General features: G+C 41.0%; 1 protein-coding gene across 11 annotated transcripts in view; it reads right to left on the reverse strand.

The window, feature by feature from the left end:
- RYR3 (ryanodine receptor 3) overlaps nucleotides 1–22,685 on the reverse strand; it is a 978,540-nt gene that overhangs the window by 64,703 nt on the left and 891,152 nt on the right. For all 11 annotated transcript variants that reach the window (XM_077263521.1, XM_077263512.1, XM_077263503.1 and 8 more), the window contains one exon: nucleotides 2,903–2,961. In XM_077263521.1, coding sequence (XP_077119636.1) covers nucleotides 2,903–2,961 — 59 coding nt within the window. The remainder of the gene's footprint in view (nucleotides 1–2,902; nucleotides 2,962–22,685) is intronic.

The raw sequence follows: 22,685 nt of genomic DNA on the forward strand, positions 1-22,685 counted from the left end.
CCACACGCAAAACTTGCACACGCGGAAAAATTGCCACATGCACAAAAGTTGCAACATATGCAAAAGTTGCCTCACACAAAACTTGCACATACTCAAAACGCACCACACATAAAACTCGCCACGCGCAAAACTCGCCATGCGCAAAACTTGCTGCACACAACTTGCTACACTAACCTGTCACATGCAACTCGACACACAAAAAGTTGCTACACGCATGTCGCCACACAAAACTCATCTCACAAAAGTCGCTACATGCATGTCGCCACACGCAACTCAACACACACAACTTGACACACGAAACTCGCCCTAAAACACACACAAGTCTGGTATTATCCTTCAAAAATAAAAATCTGATTAATAAGCAGACAAACTACAAGAGCAACAAATGTACCATATAGGAATCCGGCAGCTGTCAGTCACATGACCAGTCTATTATGTGTATGTGTGAGCTAATATATACTGCCAGGGGGTGGGCTTACTGTTGGCTGGGGATTTATCAGGCTGCCAATTTAGCTTACAAATACTGAGGTAAAAATACTGACCAAATAACGTGTGAACGAGGTCTAATACAGGAGGAGATGACATACAGATATATACTATATACAGGAGGAGATGACACACAGGTATATACTATTTACAGGGGAGATGACACACAGGTATATACTATATACAGGAGGAGATGACACACATATATACTATATACAGGAGATGACACACAGGTATATACTATATAGAGGAGATGACATACAGGTACATACTACATACAGGAGGAGATGACATACAGGTATATACTATATACAGGAGGAGATAACACACAGATATATACTATATATAGGTGAGATGACACACAGGTATATACTATATACAAGGGAGATGACATACAGGTGTATACTATATATAAGGGAGATGACAAACATGTATATACTGAGGTGAAAATGAGAGGTGTGAGGCGAAAATGAAAAGGTGTGAGTGCAAAATGAGAGGAGTTAGGGAAAATAGTGGAGTGATCGGAAAATAACAGATGTGAGGTCGAAATGACAAGTGTTAGGGGGGAATGAGAGGAGTGAGGGGGAAAATAAGAGGAGTGAGGGGGAAAATGAGAGGTGTGAGGGAGAAAATGAGAGATGTGAGGGGGAAAATGAAAGATGTGATGGGGAAAATGAGAGGCGTGATGGGAAAATAAGAGAAGTGAGGTGCTATAACTAACCACAGATATTTACTATGCCCAGGCAACGCCGGGCTCTTCAGCTAGTATATATATATATATATATATATATATATATATATATATATATATATACGGATCTATGTAGTTTTCACTTTTTTAGTTCACTGTTACTTAATGAAGTGTGGAAATAATATTTTATTTGAACATATTTAGCATGAAGGTCACTCACGAATCACTACCCCTAAGAGTTGAATAGTGGCAATTATGTTGTATATATCCATGTGATTTTATATTATACTTCTCCAATAGTGATAAAAGAGTGAAAGAGGCTTTCCAAACAAGAACATTTAGCATTAAATACAGTGTGGGTGATAAATGTTAGATTTTTACTTTAAAAGTGTATAGAGCGGACACTCTTATACCGTTCTGGAACATCCTCAAAACAAATTATGGCGGGGGTCATAGGAACTTAACATTTATCACTTCTCCTGATCCCATGAGTTAATGATAAATGTTGATAGAGGGAAATATTCATTTAATATGTTAATATTGAATATTTAACAGATTCACCGCTCATTTAAAATAGAGCATCCTGAAAGAGTTTTTTCACTGCATCAGTGATAACTGGTCCTGCAACTATTGTCAGGACAGAGGGGCTTATATCCACCATCAATGAGTTAAAGGGCAAGTCACGCATTTGTCCTGCTACTCCATTTAAATGGATGACAAAGAAGATACATGAAGATGGCCAAGCACTGCAATCGGCTATCTTTGTTAGTGTCATAAACTTAAATGGAAAGGCAGGATGGATGCGTGACTGCCATTCCACTCCTTCTGGCTCTGGTCTTGCAGCCTGGAAAGAAGTAGGGGACAATTCTCCTGATTGATTAACAGCCTCCAGGTAAAGGAGCCGTCAGTCAAGCAGAAGGAGACGGCGCTGTGTAGAGAGTAGAGCTGGAGTGACAGAGGCTTCAGATTTACACAACACACTTATTTGAATATCAATTCAAACACTGATTGTCACAGTAACAGAGGAATGGACTGGAATATCGCTGGGAATGTCTTTGAAAAAGCTACATGCGCATATAGGCAACCAAAGCACCGTACAAGAAATTGGTATCAATACAAATGTCAGCTCACTATGCAAAATACAAGCCTCACTCATCTCTATCAACCGACAAATAACAGTGTTATGGGTAACAAAAAATGAAAATGCAAAGCAGCAAAAAAAAAAAAATGTTTTACAATATTAAATATTTTTTTTCACTTAAAAAAAAAAAAAAAAAAATGATTGCATGTTTGGTATTGCTGTAATTCCACTGACTTGGAGAATTAGGTTCTCCAAACCCCAAAAAACTAAATGCATTGGTAAAACAAGTCCTCATAAAAGTTATTGCGTTTGGCAGAAGGTAGGGAAAAGATGAACAATCAAAAAATGTTTGGTCCTTATAGGGTTAAGTGAAGTTGACATACTAAGGGACTCCAATTGTAATATGAAAATATTGGTGCTAGTCTGGTTGGCGCACTATTTTTATAACGGTCTCATAAGATATTAAATCAAACAAGCTTTAAAAATATTAAAGAAAACAGAGAGGATATGAGAGGTAACAGGGTTACTGATGAGTACACATAACGGCACAAGGTGTCGCACACTTCAGTGTGCCGTTTGCTAGTGGGGTCTCCACTCCCAGGCTACTATGTGAGATGTCTTAGACAACATTTCAGGGCACTTACTCAGCCTTCTCCGATTCTGCTTTTGAGTTCTCCTCATTTTCCTTTGCAATTTCTGCAGCCTGCAATAACAAGGTAAGACATTCATTATAGGGTGATTTTATTTTATTACCATTAAAAGAATTCAATTAGCAGGGTTATCTGTGCATATTCCAGATCCTTCGCCTGCTTTACTCATACAGACTAAAATAGTTTTGCAGCTAAACTAATTAAACAAGGCAAGATTGTGCAAGTGATACCAGAAACCTTTTCTTCAGTTGTTCCCTCCGGTAATTTCTTTTACGCTTCATCTTAAGTGATAAGGAATTTTCTCAGAACTGTTTAAAGATTGGCTACACTGCAACTGGATCTACGGTTGGCTCTGCCAGATCAACCAAGTAAAAAATGTTTGACGATCCACATATGAATACAATCATTCAATATGAATATGTTCAATTGTTTGCATTAATCAAATTACTTCCCAGTGAAACAATAAAGGGTATGACACAAACGACTTAATCTATGCCCTTTTATTGGTTGACCTGCTATCCTATTATCTTAAGGGCTCATGCAGACATCCCTGCAACATCGTCCGAGCACAGACCACTAGCGTGTGAAGGCTTCATATAATTCTATGAGGCTCTGACGATGAGGTCAGAAGATCTGCAGCCAGAACTTGCATTGCTTTTCATGTTCAGTCTGTATTGCATGAGTCCTAAAAGTGGGATTCCAGCTGATAACATTTATCAATAACCTCCTGTTCTATTAGGAAGGGTCTGCATTCTGGAACTCCCTTCAATCTCAAAATTAGGAGATCCCAGCTTGTCATCCCTACTTATCAACACCAATTAGAGCTCTCAGCTGTTACTATACAACCTTCAATGTACGAAACTCATTCTCAGTTCGAAAAAGCTAGTGTGGAGTGACAGAGGATTGGGGGCACCCATTCTAGCAATCAATGTGGGGTGGGCCCTTCAGATGCACCTCTAGCAATTTAATTTTATCTTCCAAAGTTTTACTTAAATGTTACACAGGGGATTGGAGCAGGCTCAGGACTTTAGTCTGCATGATACTCGGCAGATGCCGGCTGTATTACATCTTTGCAGTTGATCTAGCAGTCTATCAGTCTCAGATGCTGTAGATCTCTGATTGAGATTAGTAGTATCTGGGAGAGAGGGTGTGATGACACAGCATTTTATCTCAATTAGCCGGATAGTCTATTCTTCCTGACTTGCTGAAAATAGATGTTATTTATATGTTGACTTTGAATTTGTGTTTCTTTCTGGTTGGTCAAGAAAACAGACTTTGTTCATGAAAGCTTGTAATATAGACTTGTAAGTTGACAATTTGTTGTAACATATTGTGCTCTTATCCTGGATGACTAATGATACAGGGCCATGGACCAATGATGTTTGCTGATATGATGATTACACATTGTCCAGGCCAGCCAGTTTGTTGACTTGCAAAATAGGAAGGAAAAATTATGCAAATAGATTACATAATCAAACAATGTGAGCTGGTCTTATCACCATTTTCCCCTTTAGCTGTGAATACTGGAAGAAAGACAGTTGTAAACAATAAAACAGGTTTATATGCCTCTGTAACATAAGTCAGGATTCAGCCAAGCCATCCAAAGATTTAAAGACCCTCTACAGGACAGCAACCAAGAGAACATGGATCTATCATGAAGAACATAGATTTGTCATTCTACAGGATGCTAGCTTAGGGGACCATAGACCAAGTTGTAAGCCCGATTGACAATTGCTGAACCATGGATATATTTGGGGTAGTCAGGATTTGGGCCCACCGGTCGCCTGGCTCCATGGAGATGTTCGTAGAAGCTAAGATGTGACCCTCCAGTCAACTGGCCTTGTACCTCAATGGACTGTCATCTTCCTAAGTGTGTTATTACCTCCTTTTGGTGTGCGTGCCACCGGTTGTGTAGTCGGCCCTAGAAGCTCTGAAGTCACAGCTGCTCTTATCCTAGCAACTCAGTGGAAGAGAGAGACTCTGTAATTGTGCACCATCTTGGGTATTTGGCTGGGACTGTTCTATGTGTTATTTGCCTGTTTGTGGTTCAATAAAGTATCGCAACACTTTTTTACCTCACCCTGTGTTGTCTGAGTAGCGTTACACCGACGGTGAAAGGAGAGAAGGCGTTTGGTGGGATGATCCCTGGTGCATGAGGTTTTAACTAGTGGACCAGGGAACCTGCTGACCCCCCTGTGGACACCACAGAGGGGTAACGGCACACATCTCAGAAAAAAAAACAAAACAGAAAAATATCTGGCTGAACGATAAGCAGAGATTTCACATACTGCACTCCAAAAGAAACAAATGTGAACATCTCTGCCATGGAGTGACTCAGGGCAAAACTAAAAAAAAGTGGCAGAAATCGAGGGATGTTTTACAAGATATTTAACAACATTTTGGAACAGGTGACCATTTCTTTTTAAGCACAAAAAAGGAAATTTGGCAAGTCTTGAAGGTGGTTAAAGAATAATTACGGCAATATTTCCCTTCCTGTATCACAATCCTCCTCCCTTCCATTTGTACTTGTAGTATAGCCAAGAGAACTTGCTTGGCAACATCATATGTGACAATCTCTGTGCTTGGGCTTCAGAGTAGATGGGTAGTCAACTTGCTAACTGCTAAGGTAAGCAGCACGTCCTTCTGCCTACAAAATTAGAAGCACAAATAGTGCTGCCTTCATGTCATTTACAGAGTCAAATAAAGCTTCTCATTATTTACATAGTACACAACTATCCAATAGAAATGTCTAGGTAAAGAAAAAATCTTCAGAAACTGAAATAGAGTATTTCAGAAAATGAGTAAAGTTTACAATATATGCAATCAGAGGATTGTCTATTAAATGGTAGAAAATCTTTACCTATATTCATAATGTAACAAGAAACACAATATGTTATACATCAGCATCTTCATTTATCTGTGGCTACATTCTTATTAAATTCTACAGCAAAGTAGTTAGAAAGCTGCAGAAGAGACTTCAATGATGCTGCAATGAGTCATAGCTCAGCTTGTGAATTCTACGTGTTATTGTCAGGTGGAGCGAAGAATATATATAAAAAAAAGAAACCGGGAACATTCCAAGGTCATTTACATTCAGACACGACAGGTACAATCCTATGTCTGTGCTTGAAAACTAGGCCCAAAAAACATGAAAAAGGGTTATAAAGAATGATTATTGCAGTTACATGTCATCAAAGTGAATTTGTATTAATAACAAGAAACCTTCATTGGAGGAAGGTGATAACAATGGCTGCTGTTCTAAATCCTTGGCACAATGGTGTAGAGAACTACACAAGGGAGACATCCATGCAATAATTTAATATTCACATAATTGATGCTGAGAATACAGAATACTATGGCCAATGCAGTTACTCATTCTCTGCTTGTATGTAGTGGAAATTTTCTCGTCTGACTATGTAATTATTGTTTATGAGACATCATCCTGTCATACATATTATGTTCAACCAATGTATATAATTATAACATACGGTAATACTAGCAAATACAGAATGGAATCCTGTCATTTCTGATGAAAAAAATGGAATTGATCATGTTTGGCCATTGACAAATGACAATTTTATTTTTTCTTAACATTTCAATTATTTGAGGTCTTTTGTGATATTTATGTCTTACAAACATGCACATTTAATTTATCTATCAGTTTAGGATCAACAGTGTGTGATGAGAGGATCATGGCCATTATGTAATCATTGTAATAGGGCTAAAAAAAAATAATAGAAATGGAGAATAATGAGTGTATGAAAAGTACAATGTTAGCAGAAGCCATACAGTGATAAAGTCAAAATGAATAATTGTGCAGTCTAAACAGGCTGCCAATCGCCTGATGAACGAGAAAAATGTTCATTCATCGGGTAAAATGATCTTTTGTGCTGCACAATCAAATAATGTTCTCGGCAGCACATCGTACTGTGAGATATCAGTACAAATCGGTCAGTGTGCATCGTAAAGTGTGGTCTTTCTGTGGAAAAAGGCTACTGATCAGTAAAAGTTGAACGTAGGGTGATGTTAACCCACCTTAAGCTACAAGAGAGTAGTCTTACGATGAATATACAATAAAGTCCATAAATATTATTATAGGCACTTCATCAGCTAGATATAACAAAATTCCAACCAAATAATGGGTTGAAGACAGAAGAGATCCATGATAAAAAAATATATTTTTATTTAAACAATTAAAATCCAATTTTAAAATAAGCAGATATGTCACAATAGGGGATGCACAGAGGTGGCACTCAAAGTACAAAAAAAAAGTGGAATATGCATGATTTGATGGTATTCTATTAAATTCCAATTCTTTAGGGAGCAACAAATTATTTGACAGATGCAGATAATGTACAAAATATACAGCTCTGGCAAAAATTAAGAGACCATCACATCAAAACCCTGTCATGAGCAGCCCAATCTCCAAACCTGAACCCCATTGAAAACCTCTGGAATGTAATCAAGAGGATGATGGATAGTCACAAGCCATCAAACAAAGAACTGCTTACATTTTTTTGCCAGAAGCAGTGTGAAAGACTGGTGGAAAGTATGCATGCATGACAGCTGTGATTAAAATCATGGTTATTCCACAAAATATTGATTACTGAACTCTTCCTGAGTTAAAACATTAGTATTGTTGTTTCTAAATGATTATGAACTTGTTTACTTTGCATTATTTGAGGTCTGAAAGCACTGGTTATTTTTGTTTTAATTTTGACCATTTCTCCTTTTCAGAAAAAAATACTACATTTATTGCTTGGAAATTCGGAGACATGTTGTCAGAAGTTTATAGAATAAAAGAACAAATTACATTCTACTCAAAAATATACCTACAAAGAAAAAAATCAGACAAACTGAAAATGTTGCAGCGGTCCCTTTGCAGAGCTGTAAATATATACAAATAATGTACAAGAAATAAATAAATACAAGTGTTATTTTTTTCTTTTTTCATATTTATAGTAACTTGGGCAGAAAAAAGTGGTCTTAAAACTGGTGCTGTGGCATAGGTATTGGGATAGGTACTATCATTTAGAATATGTACTTGCAGCAGTGTGAGCGAGTCAAAAAATGAAGACAGGCCCATATGTTGATCACATAGACAGATAAAGTTTGTGTGTCAGTATTCTACCATAGAAGAGACACAGATAATATTAACAATAATAAGGAGGTTTTGTGCCGTTTTATTACCTGAATGTAGAGAGGCTGTGGAAGGTCACCTTAGCGTCCACTCACCCAGACGTGCGTTTTGCCACCAGCTTCACCCCGGAAGAAGCTGGAAGCGAAACACGTCAGGGTTTAAAGAAAAATATAGTTTTTATCATGGATTATTTATTGCTTGGAAATTCGAAGACATGTTGTCAGAAGCTTATAGACTAAAAGAACAATTTACATTTTACTCAAAAATATACCCCTAAAGAGAAAAATCAGACAAACTGAACATTTTGCAGTGGTCTCTTAATTTTTGCCAGAGCTGTATATATATTTAATTTATGTTAGCTGTTGACCAAACAATGCGTTGGTCGATTATTTGTACTGGCAGCTATCTTTCCTATCTCTCCTGCACAGAGGAGCGTCCTTTCTACCAAACTCTCCTGTGTTCTTTTAAAGGCGGCTTATCTTTCAAAGAACAAAAGGATCAACAGTCCAAAATCGGACATGGCGGATCATCTGTCGGGGCTCCCATGAACATTAGTCTGTCAGCTGAACCTATCAATTTCAGCAGATTCCATAAACGTTAGTCTGATATCTATTGTGGTATACCACAATATACCCCCGACCTCTTATTTTCAGATACCTTCCAGCAATGAACATAACAAATAATTTTAAAATTATAATCCAATTCTCAACATACAACCTTTAACCCATCCACCTCCTCAGTGCATCAGGTCCAAAGCTGAACTGTAACATCTCCACATACAGAATGAATCAAGAATAAGACATCTTAAAGGTAAGGTACTGCGTTTGTAGATCATTAATAAATCACTGTAATGTAGCATAACATGCTGCTATAACCAAGTTTTAAATGCATGTGAAACAGATTTTGTGTGTTATATGTGTTTAAAGAAGGAACTGGGGGCTGACATCTTGGTTTCACAGCAGTTCACAACACTAACAGTGTCATTTTACAGCACCCCATGGACATAGGAGATAATAGACCGGCGCTGACCCTATCTTTAACATTGGAGAGGTGTTAGCAGTGAGCTGGGCACGCCTCTGTGGGCTGCACAACTCACTGCTGTAGGTGTAACTAGCCGCCATTTTATTATAGCCCAGTGCTCTCTGCCCAGCTCCACTTACTCTATCACAGGAGAAATGTGCACTGCTCCTCTGTACTCCAGGCACTGGGCAGACCCTCTGCCCCTCACATGCTGCCCTGTGTGCTTCTTCTGCTCTGTCTCCGCCTCCCCCCTCACACACAGTCCCTGTGATTTCCGGTAAGCTGCATTCCCAGCCTGCAGAGAGAGGTGACACCTGACACCTCTCTCAGCCATACAATGTATCTCTCCCCTCCCTCCACAATGCCTGGCCATTCACTGCAGACCTGGAGCTCCTTCTTATCTTACTGAGGGATGAGTCACAGACAGCTCTGCACAGACAATGCTGCTCCATACACACCACATAAACTAACTGTGCTTCTGATGCAGTAACTGCTGGTGATAGCAGATCACAGGGCAGTCACACACAAAATGGCTCTGCCCTGTGATGCTGCTCTTCATTCTGCCCCAGGGATATTAGACCACCCAAAAGGGGAGGGAAATGCTGATGTCAGCAGTTACTGCCCCAATTTTCCAGCTAACAGTAAAGCTGGTAAGTCTTACTATAGCTGCTTGAGGTCTAAAACGGAAAATGCTCCCCCTAGTGGTCAATATATATATTTGTAAGAAAATATATAATATTTTTCATATAGAAATGTTTGCAAACAGTGCAAACATTGCCTTAGTACATTTTATTTACTATTTTAAGCTTAATTTCACAAAAAAACAAACTACAAGAAAACTGGTGGCACCTTCCCTTTAATCAAACCAGATTAATCATCTTAGGGCCATAGTAGAGACATTCATTCTGCAGGACTGGAGTACCCCCAGCTATTTGTTCCCTGTACCAGTCAGTACATTGCAAACCAGAATGTAGTAGTTGCCTTATAGTTAGTAGTGATGAGCGAGTATGCTCGGATAAGGCATTATCCGAGCAATGAGTTAATAGAGTATCTTCGGTGTGTTTGAATAATATGTTCAAGTCACCGTGGCTGCATGTCTCGTGGCAATCCCTGCATGTGTTGCGGCGCCTCGAACAGCTGCAAAACATACAGCCACATGGACTCAAACATAGTATTTGAGCACGATGAAGATACTCACAGAATGTTAGAGTTGGAAGAGGGACCCAAGGGTCATCGTGTCCAGCCCCCTGCTCAATGCAGGATTCTAAACCATCTCAGACAGATGTCTGTCCAGCCTCAGTTTGAAGACTTCCATTGAAGGAGAACTCACCACCTCTCGTGGCAGCCTGTTCCACACATTGATCACCCTCACTGTCAAAAAGTTTTTTCTAATATCTAATCTGTATCTTCTCCCTTTCAGTTTCATTCCATGGCTTCTTGTATTTCCATGTGCAAATGAGAATAAGGATGATCCCTCTACACTGTGACATCCCTTCAGATATTTGTTGACAACTATTAAGTCTCCTCTTAGCCTTCTTTTTTGCTTTTTTTGCAAGCTAAACATTCCCAGATCCTTTAATCATTCCTCTTAGGACATACTTTGCAGTCCGCTCACCATCCTGGTAGCTCTTCTCTGAACTTGCTCCAGTTTTTCAATGTCTTTTTTAAAATGTGGTGCCCAGAACTGGACACAGTATTCCAGATATGGCCTGACCAAGGAGTAGTAAAGGGGGATAATTACTTCATGTTATCCAGACTCTATGCTTCTCTTAATACATTCTAGAACTGTGTTTACCTTTTTTGCTGCTGCATCACACTGTTGACTCACTGTTGTACTCTGTTAACGCACGAGCATGCTCAGATAACACCTTATCCTAGCATGCTCACATCTCCCAAAGTATTAAATAACACCCACTCCAGTGAAAAAGGGAATAAAATGTCAAAAGTGTCTGCCACACCTCCTAAGTTTGTGTGCGCTCCCAGACAGTGTTAGATGTCAGCCTGAACAGGTTGGGCATTTATAACGGTTATCGAAAAAATGTGCAGCGAATGACCCGGAGACTCTTAAGGAATCAAACATTCCACTTCATGTACACTCCCTGACAGAAGTTATGTCGCTTATCCATGTTATGTAAATAAAAGCTTATAACCTGATGTTAAAGTCATCCATGGGTTGTATAAATTATTCTTTTAAAAGCTGAAACCCTCCGAAATGTGGTTTAGGTTAAGAAAATAAATTGGCATCAATGCAGAAATATTGATCAGTTAATGGACACAGAAATGGTCAGATTTTGGCAAGACAAAAGTTTTGTCACCTGGTCATATAATGCACCCAATCCTAGTTTACATCCTCACCTGTGCTCAGTAAATGATCGGTTAATTAGTGTGTGTGTATAACAAGAAACCCAGCACCCCAGACATTCACTTGAACTGCAACTTGAGCTCTGACAACATGCCAAAAATCCACCCTGCGACCAAAGCCTGGATTATCAAGAGGCTGAAGACCAGATCCACTGCAGAGGTGGCTGGCACCTTTAATATGTCTTAGCATCAAGTACAAAGAATTAAAACAAGATTTGAAGAGACGGGAGATGTGTTTGACAAGCCCAGGTCTGGCAGACCCCGCAAAACAACTGCTTGTTGGTTAGAAAATCCAAAGGAAGCCCCTCTTCCACTGTAGCAGAGCTCCAACAGGCCTTGTCACCTCAAGTCCCTGTGTCAACTAGAACAGTTTGCAGGATTCTGTCTCGAAATGGCCTCCATGGTCGAATCAATGCCCAGAAGCCAGCACTAAACAAAAGGCAAATAAAAAAACGTGTGGCATTGGCAAAGTCCCACAGCCTGCTAAAGAGATGAATGCTGGAAAAGTGGCAGAAGGTGGATTTCTCTGATGAATCATCAGTAGAATTACACCACAGCCACCGCAAATACTGCAGGAGACCTACTGGAGCCCGTATGGATCCAAAATACACTGAGAAAACAGTTAAATTTGGTGGTGGAAAGATCATGGTCTGGGGTTACATTCAGTATTGGGGTGTGCGACACATTTGCAAGGTGGAAGGCAATATCAATAGCCTAAAATATCAAGAAGTATTAGCTACCTCTTATATTCCAAATCATAAAAGGGGTCAAATTCTGCAGCAGGATGGTGCTCCATCTCATACATCCATCTCTACAACACAGTTCCTCCAGGCAAAAAAGATCAAGGTGCTCAAGGACTGGCCAGCCCAGTCACCAGACATGAATATCATTGAGCATGTTTGGGGTAGGATGAAGGAGGAAGCTTGGAAGACAAAACCAAAGAATCTAGATGAACTCTGGGAGGCACGTAAGACTGCATTCTTTGCTATTGCTGATGAGTTCATTAATAAATTGTATAAATCCAATAACCCTAAACGTCTCTTTGACACTTTCCGGTCCCTACTCAACCCAAGAGAGCAGGCCCCAACCACAGATCTCCGCGCTGACGATCTGGCCAATTATTTCAAATAAAAAATTGACCACATTCGACAGGAAATCATTTCCCAATCTCTTCATACCAAGCACTGTCCTCCCTCCCCCACTGCATCTAGTTCACTCTCTGACTTTGAACCAGTTACAGAAGAAGAAGTAAGCAGGCTCCTTGCATCTTCTCGCCCGACCACTTGCACCAGCGACCCCATTCCGTCGCATCTCCTCCAGTCCCTTTCCCCGGCTGTCACCTCTCACCTAACAAAAATATTCAACCTTTCCCTCACTTCCGGTATTTTTCCCTCCTCATTTAAGCATGCCATCATACATCCACTACTTAAAAAGCCCTCCCTCGATCAAAATTGTGCCGCTAATTATAGACCTGTCTCTAATCTTCCCTTCATCTCTAAACTCCTGGAACGCCTGGTCCACTCCCGTCTTACCTGCTATCTCTCAGATAATTCTCTTCTCGACCCTCTTCAATCTGGTTTCCGCTCTTTACACTCTACTGAAACTGCCCTCACTAAAGTCTCTAATGACCTACTAACAGCTAAATCTAATGGTCACTATTCCATGCTCATTCTCTTGGATCTCTCCGCAGCATTCGACACTGTGGATCATCAGCTCCTTCTCACTATGCTCCGCTCCATCGGCCTCAAGGACACCGTTCTCTCTTGGTTCTCCTCCTATCTCTCTGGCCGATCCTTCACTGTTTGTTTTGCTGGTTCCTCCTCCTCTCACCTTCCCCTTACTGTTGGGGTTCCTCAAGGATCAGTCCTAGGCCCCCTCCTCTTCTCTTTGTATACTGCCCCTATTGGACAAACAATCAGTAGATTTGGTTTCCAGTACCATCTCTATGCTGACGACACCCAATTATATACCTCTTCTCCTGTTATCACGCCGACCTTTTTAGAAAACACCAGTGATTGTCTTACCGCTGTCTCTAACATCATGTCCTCCCTCTATCTGAAACTGAACCTGTCAAAAACTGAACTCCTCGTGTTCTCTCCCTCTACAAACCTACCTTTGCCCGACATTGCCATCTCTGTGTGCGGTTCCACCATTACTCCAAAGCAACATGCCCGCTGCCTTGGAGTCATCCTTGATTCCGAGCTTTCATTCACCCCCCACATCCGATCACTGGCTCGCTCTTCTTATCTGCATCTCAAAAACATTTCCAGAATTCGCCCTTTTCTTACTTTCGACTCTGCAAAAACTCTTACTGTCTCACTTATTCATTCTCGTCTGGACTATTGTAACTCTCTACTAATTGGCCTACCTTTTACCAGACTCTCCCCGCTCCAATCTGTCCTGAATGCTGCTGCCAGGATCATATTCCTCGCCAACCGTTACACCGATGCCTCTACCTTGTGCCAGTCATTACACTGGCTACCCATCCAATCCAGAATCCAGTACAAAACTACTACCCTCATCCACAAAGCACTCCATGGCTCAGCACCACCCTACATCTCCTCTCTGGTCTCAGTCTACCAACCTACCCGTGCCCTCCGCTCTGCTAATGACCTCAGGTTAGCATCCTCAATAATCAGAACCTCCCACTCCCGTCTCCAAGACTTTACACGTGCGGCGCCGATTCTTTGGAATGCACTACCTAGGTTAATACAATTAATCCCCAATCCCCACAGTTTTAAGCGTGCCCTAAAAACTCATTTGTTCAGATTGGCCTACCGCCTCAACGCATTAACCTAATTATCCCTGTGTGGCCTATTAATAAAAAAACAACAACATAATCACGTTCCTCCATCATGTTCTCATACACTTTATGCAGTTAATAGCCTCTGTGTCTGTACTGTTACATACTTAGGTAGTTAACTGGTTCATGCAGCTTTACATGAACACCCGAGCCTTACACTATGGCTGGTCCAAATAACTAAAGCAATTGTTACCATCCACCTCTCGTGTCTCCCCTTTTCCTCATAGATTGTAAGCTTGCGAGCAGGGCCCTCATTCCTACTGGTATCTGTTTTGAACTGTTATTTCTGTTATGCTGTAATGTCTATTGTCTGTATAAGTCCCCTCTATAAGTTGTAAAGCGCTGCGGAATATGTTGGCGCTATATAAATAAAATTATTATTATTTATTATTATTATAAATCATTGTTGAACCGCATGGATGCAGTCCTTCAAGCTCATGGAAGTCACACAAAATATTAAATATGACTAATAGCACCACAACTTCATTCACCAATGTTATGCAACATATATTTGTATTTTAAGTTAATTATTTGTTTGAATATCACATTACTTTCTGTGGGCGACAATACATTACTTTCTGTGGGCGACAATACTTTTGTCTTGCCAAAATCTGACCATTCTGTGTCCATTAACTGATCAATATTTCTGCATTGATGCCAATTTATTTTCTTAACCTAAACCACATTTCGGAGGACTTCAGCTTTCAAAAGAATAATATATACAACCAATGGTTGAATTTAACCCCTTCCCGACATGCGCCGTACTAGTACTGCGCTGCCGACACTGCATTACTGACAGCCGCAGTACTAGTACGGCGCCCCGATCACCGCGGTCTCGTGCTGAGCGCCGCGGTGATCGGGTGCGGGTGTCAGCTGTATATGACAGCTGACACCCCGCAGCAATGCCCACGATCGGCGCTATCGCCGATCGTGGGCATGTAACCCCTCTGATGCCGCTGTCAATAGTGACAGCGGCATAGAGGGGGATCGCGCAGGGATGGGGGCTCCCTGCGCTCTCCCACCGGAGCAACGCGTTGAGATCGCGCTGCTCCGGTGACCTGGAAGGAGTCCCCGGATCCAAGATGGCCGCGGGACTCCTTCCGGGTCATGAGATGACCCTGCTTGCCGGCGTCTGCTGAGAATTCCTCATAGCAGGCGCCGGCAAGCCTCTGCAATGTGCCTGTCAGATCGATGATCTGACAGAGTGCTGTGCACACTGTCAGATCACCGATCTGTGATGTCCCCTCCTGGGACAAAGTAAAAAAGTTAAAAAAAAATTTTTCCACATGTGTAAAAAAAAAAAAAAAAAAAAATTCCAGAAATACATTTCTTTATCTAAATAAAAAAAAATCACACAATAAAAGTACACATATTTAGTATCGCCGCGTCCGTAACAACCCCACCTATAAAACTATATCACTAGTTAACCACTTCAGTGAACACCGTAAAAAAAAAAAAACCGAGGCAAAAAACAACGCTTTATTCTCATACCGCCAAACAAAAAGTGGAATAACACGCGATCAAAAAGACGGATATAAATAAGCATGGTACCGCTGAAAATGTCATCTTGTCCCGCAAAAAAAAAGTCGCCACACAGCATCATCAGCAGAAAAATAAAAAAGTTATAGCTCTCAGAATAAAGCGATGCAAAAACAATTATTTTTTTATATAAAATAGTTTTTATTGTGTACAAGCGCCAAAACATAAAAAAATTACATAAATGATGTATCGCTGTAATCGTACTGACCCGAAGAATAAAACTGCTTTATCCTTTTTACCAAACGCGGAACGGTATAAACGCCCCCCCTAAAAGAATTTCAGGAATTGCTGATTTTTGTTCATTCCGCCTCCCAAAAATCGGAATAAAAAGCGATCAAAAAATGTCATGTACCCGAAAATAGTACCAATAAAAACTTCAACTCGTCCCGCAAAAAAGAAGATCTCACATGACTCTGTGGACCAAAATATGGAAAAATTATAGCTCTCAAAATGTGGTGATGCAAAAACTATTTTTTGCAATAAAAAGCGTCTTTTAGTGTGTGATGGCTGCCAACCATAAAAATCCGCCCAAAAAACGCTATAAAAGTAAATCAAATCCCCCTTCATCACCCCCTTAGTTAGGGAAAAATAATACAATTTAAAAAAATATATTTATTTCCATTTTCCCGTTAGGCTACTTTCACACTAGCGTCGATACGGGGCCGTCGCACTGCGTCGGCCCGACATGACGACGCATACTGTGCAAGCGCCGCACAATGGGGGCAGCGGATGCTGTTTTTCCACGCATCCACTGCCCCATTGTGAGGTGCGGGGAGGTGGGGGCGGAGTTCCAGCCGCGCATGCGCGGTCGGAAATGGTGGACCGTCGGCACAAAAAAAGTTACATGTAACGTTTTTTGCTGCCGGCGGTCCGCCACAACATGACTCAACCGTCGCACGACGCTTGCGACGTGTGTCAATATGTCGCTAATGTTAGTCTATGGGGAAAAAACGCATCCTGCAGATGACTTTGCAGGATGCGTTTTTTCGCCAAAACGACGCATTGCGACGTATGCAAAAAAATGCTAGTGTGAAAGTAGCGCTAGGGTTAGGACTAGGGTTAGGGCTAGAGTTAGGGTTGGGGTTAGGGTTAGGGCTGGGGTTAGGGTTGGGGTTAGGGTTTCAGTTAGAATTGGGGAGTTTTCACTGTTTAGGCACATCAGGGGCTCTCCAAACGCGACATGGCGTCCGATCTCAACGCGTTTGTTTGCGTTAAAAACGCATGCGTTTTTATAGAAAAAAAACAGAACACACACTGAAAAGTCACCCACCACCATCAAGGTGATAAAGGGATCCAAACCCTAACCCTACCCCTAACCTCACCCCTAACCGTTTAATGAACATTTTCTGACAGTCATAGTGCCACGTATTTCAGTGCCACGTATTTCAGTGTCACGATATTTCAGTGCCACGATATTTCAGTGCCACGTCTTTCAGTGCCACGATATTTCAGTGCCACGTATTTCAGTGCCACGATATTTCAGTGCCACATATTTCAGTGCCACGTATTTCAGTGCCACGTCTTTCAGTGCCACGATATTTCAGTGCCACGTATTTAAGTGCCACGATATTTCAGTGAAATACGTGGCACTGAAATATCGTGGCATTTACGTGAAATACGTGGCACTTATATACGTGGCACTTATATACGTGGCACTTAAATACGTGGCACTTAAATACGTGGCCACTGAAATATCGTGGCCACTGAAATATCGTGGCACTTATATACGTATATACGTATATAAACGTATTTCAGTGCCACGTATTTCAGTGCCACGTATTTCAGTGCCACGTATTTCAGGTTAGGGGTAGGGTTAGGGTTTTTTGTTTTTTTCTCGTTTTCTTGTGTTTTTCTATAAAAACGCATGCGTCTAAAAAACGCATGCGTTTTACCGCGTTTACATGCGTTTTTTCACACATGCGTTTTTTTAGAAACGCATGCAGATAAAAACGCAAGTGTGAAACCAGCCTTACCCTTGGGAAAATAAAAACATGGGGGCTAAAATATAATTTTCGTGGAAAAAAATATTTTTTTTATTTTCGCGGCTCTGCGTTATAAACTGTAGTGAAACACTTGGGGGTTCAAAGTTCTCACAACACATCTAGATAAGTTCCGTGGGGGGTCTAGTTTCCAATATGGGGTCACTTGTGGGGGGTTTCTACTGTTTAGGTACATCAGGGGCTCTGCAAATGCAACATGACACCTGCAGACCAATCCATTTAAGTCTGCATTTCAAACGGCGCTCCTTCCCTTCCGAGCTCTGCCGTGCGCACAAACAGTGGTTCCCCCCCCCCATATATGGGGTATCAGCGTACTCAGGACAAATTGGACAACAACTTTTGTTGTCCAATTTCTCCTGTTACCCTTGGGAAAATAAAAACGTGGGGGCTAAAATATAATTTTCGTGGAAAACAATATATTTTTTATTTTCACGGCTCTGCGTGATAAACTGTAGTGAAACACTTGTTGGTTCAAAGTTCTCACAACACATCTAGATAAGTTCCGTGGGGGGTCTAGTTTCCAATATGGGGTCACTTGTGGGGGGTTTCTACTGTTTAGGTACATCAGGGGCTCTGCAAATGCAACATGACACCTGCAGACCAATCCATCTAAGTCTGCATTTCAAACGGCGCTCCTTCCCTTCCGAGCTCTGCCGTGCGCCCAAACAGTGGTTCCCCCCAATGTATGGGGTATCAGTGTACTCAGGACAAATTGGACAATAACTTTTGTGGTCCAATTTCTCCTGTTACCCTTGGGGAAAAAAATTGCGGGCTAAAACATCATTTAGTGGAAAGAAAAAATGATTTTTTAATTTTCATAGCGCTACATTCTAAACTTTAGTGAAACAATTGGGGGTTAAAAGTGCTCACGACACATCTAGATAAGTTCCTTAGGGGGTCTTCTTTCCAAAATGGTGTCACTTGTGGGGGTTTCCACTGTTTAGGCACGTCAGGGGCTCTCCAAACACGACATGGGTTCCGATCTCAATTCCAGCCAATTTTGCATTGAAAAGTCAAATGGCGCTCCTTCCCTTCCGAGCTCTGCCATGCGCCCAAACAGTGGTTTATCCCCATATATGAAGTATCAGCGTACTCAGGACAAATTGCACAACAACTTTTGGGGTCCAATTTATCCTGCTACCCTTGGCAAAATAAAAAATTTGGGGCAAAAAGATCATTTTTTGTGAAAATTAATATTAATTTTTTTTTACGGCTCTACATTATAAACTTCTGTGAAGCACTTGGAGGTTCAAAGTGCTCACCACACATCTAGATTAGTTCCTTAGAGGGTCTACTTTCCAAAATGGTGTCACTTGTGGGGGTTTCCACTGTTTAGGCACGTCAGGGGCTCTCCAAACACGACATGGGTTCCGATCTCAATTCCAGCCAATTTTCCATTGAAAAGTCAAATGGCGCTCCTTCCCTTCCGAGCTCTGCCATGCACCCAAACAGTGGTTTATCCCCATATATGAAGTATCAGCGTACTCAGGACAAATTGCACAACAACTTTTGGGGTCCAATTTATCCTGCTACCCTTGGGAAAATAAAAAATTTGGGGCAAAAAGATCATTTTTTGTGAAAATTAATATTATTTTTTTTTTTACGGCTCTACATTATAAACTTCTGTGAAGCACTTGGAGGTTCAAAGTGCTCACCACACATCTAGATTAGTTCCTTAGAGGGTCTACTTTCTAAAATGGTGTCACTTGTGGGGGTTTCCACTGTTTAGGCACGTCAGGGGCTCTCCAAACACGACATGGGTTCCGATCTCAATTCCAGCCAATTTTGCATTGAAAAGTCAAATGGCACTCCTTCCCTTCCGAGCTCTGCCATGTGCCCAATCAATGGTTTACCCCAACATGTGGGGTTACCGGCGTACTCAGGACAAATTGTACAACGACTTTTTTGGTCCAATTTCTCCTGTTACCCTTGGTAAAATAAAACAAATTGGATCTGAAGTAAAAATTTTGTGAAAAAAAGTTAAATGTTCAATTTTTTTAAACATTCCAAAAATTCCTGTGAAGCACCTGAAGGGTTAATAAACTTTTTAAATGTGGTTTTGAGTACCTTGAGGGGTGCAGTTTTTAGAATGGTGTCACTTTTGGGCATTTTCTGTCATATAGACCCCTCAAAGTCACTTCAAGTGTGAGGTGGTCCGTAAAAAAAATGGTTTTGCAAATTTTGTTGCAAAAATGAGAAATCGCTTTTCAACTTTTAACCCTTATAACTCCCTAACAAAAAAAAATTATGTTTCCAAAATTGTGCTGATGTAAAGCAGACATGTGGGAAATGTTGTTTATTAACTATATTATGTGATATAACTCTCTAATTTAAGGGCATAAAAACGAAATATTTGAAAATTGCGAAATTTTCATAATTTTCGACAAATTTCAGTTTTTTTCACAAATAAATGCAAGTCATATCGAAGAAGTTTTACCACTATCATAAAGTACAATATGTCACAAGAAAACAATCTCAGAATCACCAGGATCCGTTGAAGCATTTCAGAGTTATGACCTCATAAAGTGACAGTGGTCAGAATTGTAAAAATTGGACGTGTCAGTTAGGTGAAAGGCTTCGGGGTGAAGGGGTAAATGTCAGGTTATAAGCTTTTATTTACATAACATGGATAAGCGACATAACTTCTGTTGGGGAGTGTAAAGTATAATGCACAGCCCATAATCATCCATAAAGTGCAATGCACAGCTCATAGTCATCCATAAAGTATAATGCACATCATAGTCATCCATAAAGTATAATGCACAGCCCATATTCCTGCATAAAGTATAAGTAAGGCACAGCCCATAGTCCTGCATAAAGTATAATGCACAGCCCATGGTCCTCCATAAAGTATAATATACAGCCCATAGTCATCCATAAAGTATAATGCACATCATAGTCATCCATGAAGTATAATGCACAGCCCACATTCCAGCATAAAGTATAAGGCACAGCCCACAGTCCTGCATAAAGTATAATGCACATCTCATAGTCATCCATAAAGTATAATGGAGGGACACTGCACAGGCTCCATACCCTGTGAGTATATATGTGGAGGTTTTGAGTCTATATATTCACATTCATTATGGAGCAGGTTTTTGCTTCAGTATACAAGGATTAGTGGCACCTGGGTGTGTTCAGCATTAGGAGCTATGGATATTGCCAGGTAAGCTGTCATGTATAATTCAGGTGCAGATTGTTCCCTTTTTTGCTTTGTTGCATTAATTTGCTTCCAAGATTATTCATTCGTCATAGACTGTCCCCTGCACTCTTTTTTTTGTCATTCATTGTACATTGTTATTGGTGTGTTTAATGGGACCTGTATCCTAATGTGTCTCTTAAATCTGAGGTTACTTTTTTGTTTTTTGTTTATTTTGTTCTAATTGGTTTATTTTAAAATTTAATAAAATACAATTTTATGATTATTTTGAAGTTGTGCATTTCTGTTCACTCCCTTTGGGTGCTATAGTGTAACGGACGGAATATGCCACAGTTATTCATGTAGTATAAAGCACATCCCATAGTCATCCATAAAGTATAATGCATGGTGCATAGTCATCCATAAAGTGTAAGGGTACCGTCACACAGTACCATTTTGATCGCTACGATGGTACGATTCGTGACGTTCTAGCGATATCGTTACGATATCGCAGTGTCTGACACGCAGCAGCGATCAGGGACCCTGCTGAGAATCGTACGTCGTAGCAGATCGTTTGGAACTTTCTTTCGTCGCTTGATCACCCGCTGACATCGCTGGATCGTTGTGTGTGACAGCGATCCAGCGATGTGTTCGCTTGTAACCAGGGTAAACATCGGGTAACTAAGCGCAGGGCCGCGGTTAGTAACCCGATGTTTACCCTGGTTACCAGCGTAAACGTAAAAAAAACCAAACAGTACATACTTACATTCCGCTGTCTGTCCTCCGGCGTCTCAGCTTCTCTCCACTGTGTGAGCGTCTGCCAGCCGGAAAGCGAGCACAGCGGTGACGTCTGACGTCACAGCTGTGCTTTCCGGCTATGGCGCTTACACAGTGCAGAGAAGCAGAACGCCGGAGGACAGACAGCGGAATGTAAGTATGTACTGTTTGTTTTTTTTACGTTTACGCTGGTAACCAGGGTAAACATCGGGTTACTAAGCGCGGCCCTGCGCTTAGTAACCCGATGTTTACCCTGGTTACCTGGGGACTTCGGCATCGCTCCAGCGCCGTGATTGCAATGTGTGACCGCAGTCTACGACGCTGGAGCGATAATCATACGATCGCTGCGACGTCACGGATCGTGCCGTCGTAGCGATTAAAATGGTACTGTGTGACGGTACCTTTATGCACAGCTCATAGTCATCCATAAAGTATAATGCACGGCCCATAGTCATCCATAAAGTGTAATGCACAGCTCAAAGTCATTCATAAAGTATAATGCACATCATAGTCATCCATAAAGTGTAATGCACAGCTCATAGTCCTGCAAAAAGTATAATGCACAGCCCATAGTCCTGCAAAAAGTATAATGCACAGTCCATAGTCCTGCAAAAAGTATAATGCACAGCCCATAGTTCTGCAAAAAGTATAATGCACAGTCCATAGTTCTGCAAAAAGTATAATGCACAGCCCATAGTTCTGCAAAAGGTATAATGTACAGCCCATAGTCATCCATGTAGTAGAATGCACATCCCATAGTCATCCATAAAGCTTAATGTATGGCCCATAGTCATCCATAAAGTGTAATGCACAGCTCATAGTCATCCATAAAGTATAATGCATAGCCCATAGTCCTCCATAAAGTATGATGCACAATCCATAGTCATCCATAAAGTATAATGCACAGCCCATAATTCTCCATAATGCATAATGTACCTCATAGTCATCCATAAAGTAAAATGCACAGCCTATAGTCCTGCACAAAGTATAAGGCACAG

Source organism: Ranitomeya variabilis, chromosome 1 (genome assembly GCF_051348905.1).
Source record: "Ranitomeya variabilis isolate aRanVar5 chromosome 1, aRanVar5.hap1, whole genome shotgun sequence".
Taxonomy (NCBI): Eukaryota; Metazoa; Chordata; class Amphibia; order Anura; family Dendrobatidae; genus Ranitomeya; species Ranitomeya variabilis.